The 6,035-nt window shown below is 41.8% G+C and overlaps 1 protein-coding gene across 2 annotated transcripts; it reads right to left on the bottom strand.

Moving 5' to 3' along the window:
• Positions 1-2,050: 2,050 nt before the first annotated feature.
• On the bottom strand, positions 2,051-5,511 carry LOC112847885 (zinc finger protein 678-like). Of its 2 annotated transcripts, none has more exons than XM_025910491.1 (3): positions 5,491-5,511; positions 3,772-4,368; positions 2,051-3,446 (listed from the first exon to the last, which is right to left on the bottom strand). In XM_025910491.1, the coding sequence occupies exons 1-3, from the start codon at positions 5,506-5,508 to the stop codon at positions 2,838-2,840; spliced, it is 1,224 nt and encodes a 407-aa protein (XP_025766276.1). In that variant the 5' UTR covers positions 5,509-5,511; the 3' UTR covers positions 2,051-2,837. The 2 variants fall into 2 exon arrangements, with proteins under 2 accessions (XP_025766276.1, XP_025766277.1); XM_025910492.1 differs by having other exon boundaries at positions 2,051-3,443.
• Between the last annotated feature and the right edge of the window lie 524 nt (positions 5,512-6,035).

Below are 6,035 nucleotides of genomic sequence, written 5' to 3'. Positions count from 1 at the left end.
TCAAATACAACGAAGGCTTCTACAGACAAAAACATGGCTGTGCCATGGGCTCCCCCGTGTCACCTATTGTAGCCAACCTTTACATGGAGGAAGTGGAAAGGAAGGCTCTTGGCTCTTTTAAAGGGAGAGTACCCAGCCACTGGTACAGATATGTAGACGACACCTGGGTCAAAATCAAGACACAAGAAGTGGAATCCTTCACTGCGCACATTAATGCTGTGGATAAAAACATCAAGTTCACCAGGGAAGACACTAAGGATAACTGTTTGCCTTTCCTGGACTGCGCTGTGCACATTGAAGAGAATGGCAACCTCAACATTGAAGTTTACCGGAAGCCCACACACACGGACCAGTACCTCCTCTTTGACTCCCATCACCCTCTGGAACACAAACTTGGAGTAATTAGGACCCTACACCACCGGGCAGAACTTGTTCCCTCTAAGCCTGAAGGGAAAAAGAAGGAACACACACATGTAAAGGAAGCACTGAAAACATGTGGTTATCCTAACTGGGCGTTCATAAAGTCAGCAAAGAGGCACAGAAAAGAAGATCAGACACCAGCGAGGGAGGATAAGAAAGACAGACGCAACAACATTGTCATCCCCTATGTAGCCGGTGTATCAGAGAAACTCAGGAGAGTTTTCTCCAAGCACGACATCCCAGTGTACTTCAGACCCAGCAACACACTCAGACAGAAACTGGTTCACCCGAAAGACAAAACTCCAAAACACAGACTGAACAACGTGGTGTATGCTGTACAGTGCAGTGAGGAATGCCCAGACCTCTACATTGGAGAGACCAAACAGCCACTTCACAAGTGCATGGCACAACATAGAAGAGCCACCTCCACGGGACAAGACTCAGCAGTCCATCTGCATCTTAAGGATAAAGGTCACTCTTTCGAGGATGCCAATGTTCACATATTGGACAGAGAAGACAGATGGTTTGAAAGAGGAGTGAAAGAAGCCATCTATGTCCACTGTGAGCGACCATCTTTGAACAGAGGCGGTGGTTTACGACACCAACTGTCTGCCATCTATAATCCAGTTTTGAGTTCCCTCCCCAGACGCCTTAACGCCCACTCACATCCTGGGCCATCTGACCTCAGGAAATCACATGATAGGGTGGGGCCAGGTTTCACAATGAGCTCACCCGAAACTCTGGCTGATTAGGTCCCACACCCGCTTTCACACCTTGGCGCATGTGATTAGAGGATCACCAGGGGGTCCTTTGTCCCTCCTTGGGGGGATACTCCCACTGGGTTTAAATCTGGGACTCTCGGCCATTTGACCTTAGAACTGAAGAAGCTTCTCGGATGAGAGGTGAAACGTCTTCAAGCAACTCAAAGAAGTCCAGACGCTTTTTCTTTGCAAACTCCTTTGACTACGATGACCTGGATGACTGAGAACCTTCACAGATATATTAGCTAATACATTTCAGCTCGCCTCGACTTTTGTAATAGTCTTCACTCTGGTGTTAGTCTGTCATCAGTCAGCCGACTGCAGCTGGTCCAAAACGCTGCAGCACGGTTACTAACGGGCACACGCAACCGAGACCACATATGTCCCATACTGGCATCCTTACAGTGGCTCCCAGTCAGTTTTTGAATTAATTTTAAGATTTTATTTGTTTTTAAGGTGTTGCATGGGTTTGCATCCTCATACCTTTCTGATTTTTTAAATTGGTACATTCCTGCAAGATCACTGAGGTCTGTGGATCAGATGCTCTTAGCTGTCCACAGTCCAGATTAAACACAGAGGACACCGGGCCTTTGCTGTGACTGCTCCTAAATTATGGAACAAACTGCCCCTTCACATCAGGACCTCCTCAACATTGGACATTTTTAAAACCCTTCTAAAAAATGAATGAGTTTGTACAACTTTTGTCTTACTCAAATCGTATAGAAGTATTGTGTAGTATAGCTGGAGACAGCCTTTACACCGCTGTCTGCTTTGGTCGCAAAGGCATCATGGATCTCTGTGGAGATCCAGCTTTTTTTTAGATTCAGTTAAAATCAAGGCACTCGAAAAGATCCTCTGGAAAAGAGTAATATTCTTGGAACAGAGTTTAATACACAGGAATATATGGACAGTAAGAAATTACACACAGAATATAGCGAGAAAGCAAAGTGAAGCAAACCCCATGGTGAAGAGCCTTTAAGCACAAACATAACGAATTTGCAAATGGATAACAAACAGTCATTATAATTCATCACACACTGAAATATCAGACAAATCAACAATACAGCTCTTCCAATTAGTGGCCCATTAATATTATGCTGAACACAGTCCAAAAGATTCAATAAGTCACATCAGTCTCTACTGTCTGTCTACTGTTTACTATCATAGCCAAGTGGCTAACAAAGGTAAACAGCAGTTTTCTCGATCCCTACTAATGAATGTTATCTTGTTTCAGGACAATACCAGGTAAGCAGATGTGTCGTTTTTTTCTGGGATTTCACACAACCCAGGAAAAATTATTGATACATAATAGGCTTGGAGTGACAATATGAATCATAATCAAGCAGCCCGCCCCCTCCCCTTTCAACAGGTTGTGTGTGAGACGTCAGCACAGCAGCAAGCAGGTGCACCGAGGGCCCTCACACTCAGTTTTTACATATATGCTGTTAATGCTGTCATCAAGATTGACACGATTACAATTTTTAACCCATCTGGAGCGCAGAATGCACCAACTTTGGACAAACTGTGTAAAATGCATTGACAGAGACATTTCAGGGATTTTGAGTCATTCTGCGCTCCAGAACGGATTAATTGTGTAACATTTTTTAATCACGTAATCGTGATGTCAGCATTGACGTTAAGTTTGACCCTCAAACCTCAAGAGGATCTTTCTGTCTCTTCAGATTCACTGTGATCCAGTGATGGGAGTGATTTCAGCCCTGAGTGATCACGCTGATGTTTGCTCAGAGCAGACAATGACGTGAATGTTTTGGCACATTGGTAACAGTGAAACAGTTTATTAGTAACGTGGGATCGTTTGTGTTCAGAGTATGATCTGAGATTCCTGAAGCTCTTGTCACACTGGTCACAGCTGTAGTTTCCTTCCATGTGTGCACGTTCAGGGAAAATACGATTACCTGATTGTGAGAAGCTTTTGTCACTGTCTCTGCACTTAAATGGTTTCTCTCCTGTGTGGACTCGTTTGTGTTTTTCAAGGTGACCTGCAGTAATGAAGGATGACCCACACTGATCACAGAGGTGCTTTTTAACCCCACTGTGAATCAGTTCATGGCGTTTTAATCTACTTGATGTGGTGAAGCTTCTCCCACATTCTTTGCAGTATTTCAGTTTGTCTCCAGTGTGTCTACGTTGATGTACTTTTAGAGTGTATTGGTGACTGAAAGTTTTCCCACAAAGGTCACAACGAAAGTCTTTCCCACAGTGATGACAGGGTTGAGAACTGGATTCATCTGTGTCGCTCTGCTTCTAAACAAAGACACAAAGACAGTGTAAGTCAGTCCTTCAACATTTTTATCCTGAACGTCGCCTGAAATAAAGAGCATCTCTGCAGACGTCCAATTACATTTTACTGTTTCAGTTAACACACTCAGTTTACTGGGCTGCAATAACTACAATACTACCACCATAATACTACAGTAATACTAAAATCATAACTGAAATGAAAATCTGAATAATCACTCAGAGCTGCTTTTCCATGCAGTAGAATTGCTAACATGCTAACACAGTTTAATGAGCAGAGTTGTTCCAAACAGTCAGGCTAAAATGACAAGATAACAATATAAATACATACCTCACAGTAACTGCACTTGTAGAGTCTCTTTCTGGTGTGGATCTGTTGGTGTAGGCTCAGGTTAAGTGGAGATTTAAAAGTCTTCTCACACAGGTCACATTTATAAGGTCTCTCCTCAGTGTGAGTAAACATGTGTTGTTGTAACTTTGCATGTGTTGTAAACTGTTTGCCACACTGATCACAGCCGTACACATCATGTCCGGTGTGAATGCGTAGGTGTCTATTTCGATTCCCTATATGGCTGAAAGTTTTGCCACAGATGTCACAGCTGTATGCCTTAATTCCAGAGTGGGTAACTAGATGCCTCTGTAAGCTGCTACTGTGAGTAAAAGCTCTGCCACACTGATCACAGCTGTACGCTTTAACTCCACTGTGGATGAGTTGGTGTTTTTTTAGAGCATCCTTCCAGGAAAAAGACTTTCCACACAAGTCACAGCTGAACGGTCTCTCTCCAGTGTGGATGACCTGATGACGTTTTAGATTAGCCTTCTCAGTAAAATCCTTCCCACACTCATCACAGGTGTATGTTTTCTCTCCCTTTCTTCTGTGAGGTTTGTCGGCCTCCTGAGAGCGCTGACTTCTCTCTCCATGTTGGTCCTGCAGTGACAGAGATACAAACAGAGGCAGTGAGTGAAATGCAGTCGTGGAACAAACTGAGCCTTCAAACTCCCTCCATTACACTAGTTTTAAACCTGAAGGTGGAGTGTGGCACCAAACACCTTAAAGGGCTCTTAACCCCACCTGCTGGTGGGGATAAGTGAACCTAATAAATAAACTAATAAATCGCTCAATTTTCTGTATTTAATCGCAATCAATTGATCAATATGCCTGAATGCAATTACACTTTTTGAACTTTATATTTAAGCATGTAACAGACATTGATGCAATATAATGAAGTAAATGCAGAATAAACACAAAGAATATTTGCTTTGTGTTTTCTTCAATCTTTTAACACAGGTTCTCTCCTGTGAAATACAACTTTTTAAAAAGCCTAAATAGTAAGCATACAAGTATAAAATAATATATAATATATATGAGTGCTGTTAAAAAATTAAAATGTTTAATCATATTTATCACAGGGTTACTGTGGATTCATTTGGATTAGTCACAATTAAGTATCATTAATTTATTCTTTATGTTTCCTTTCATGTATTTCCATAAATTTCTAATTTCTTAATAAAGTCATAGTAAGAGTTACTAGGTTAGTTCAATGAAGGAAAATGTCTGTTTGTAACCTGAGGGTTTTTACTTTTACTCCTTACATTTAAAAAACAGACTTTTTACTTTTGGTCTGAGGAGTTATTTCATCACTGCAGTCATCAAACATCAAACCAATATGAACCTAAACAGTAACACATGAAAGGAAATCGTCATCATGTACTAATCACCAGGGTGTGAAATATAAAAAGAGATGAAAGAGGCAAAACTGTGAGTGGGCCAATGTTTTTCTTCTTTTTGTTTTTGCACAGCACCTGAACAACTGCAGGTGCTCATAAGTTGCAGAAACAATACTTCAGCATCTAGCTATCCATGCAGAAGATGAGCGAGCATAAATAGAGTAATATTTCTTAAGTGGCTGCAAAACAATCTGAGGCAGACTATTTAGTGAAGTTATTGTATATTTATATAATAAAATACAACACAGTCATATAACAGGTTGGGAGTATGAGAGTTTTAGACGTGACTGATTATTTGGAGAAACTGTGATATTTTCCTCACCTTCTGAGTTGAGCTCATTGTTTCCTCTGTAGTGACTCAGCTGAGTCCAGATGGCTGAAAATGTTCCTCTGCTGCTCCGTCAGACTCTTCTCCTCCTGCTGATCAGCTGGGACACAAAACAGATCTTTGTTAGGCTCCACACTGCACTGAAGAGTCAAAGTGTCTCATATGTAGGCATGGGTACCAGTATCTGGCACCGGTTCTGACATAAACGGTAGTAACCAGACCAAAAAGCAGCGCACATTTTGGTGCTTTATTTCGGTGCTTTTTCTTATTTACTGAGATGTCATACACTTTGGATTCTAGCCAATCATTTTACCTTTGCAAGCGTAGTAGGCGGGCCCAGCTACGTACGTTCTTTTAAAAATGCCCAAGGCAAAGCGGTCAAAAGTCTGGCTGAACTTCACAGCAAAAAATGCAAACTCAGCTGCCTGCAACAAGTGCTTTAAGGTGATATTGTACAAAGGAGGTAACACCTCGAATCCAATGAAACACCTGGCGACGCATAGCGTTTTTTTAAAACCGAGAAACGCGCCGTATTTGAT

This window comes from Oreochromis niloticus, linkage group LG9 (assembly GCF_001858045.2).
Source record: "Oreochromis niloticus isolate F11D_XX linkage group LG9, O_niloticus_UMD_NMBU, whole genome shotgun sequence".
Taxonomy (NCBI): Eukaryota; Metazoa; Chordata; class Actinopteri; order Cichliformes; family Cichlidae; genus Oreochromis; species Oreochromis niloticus.
Note: the sequence above shows the minus strand (reverse complement) of the source record. Positions and strands in the feature narration are given on the sequence as shown.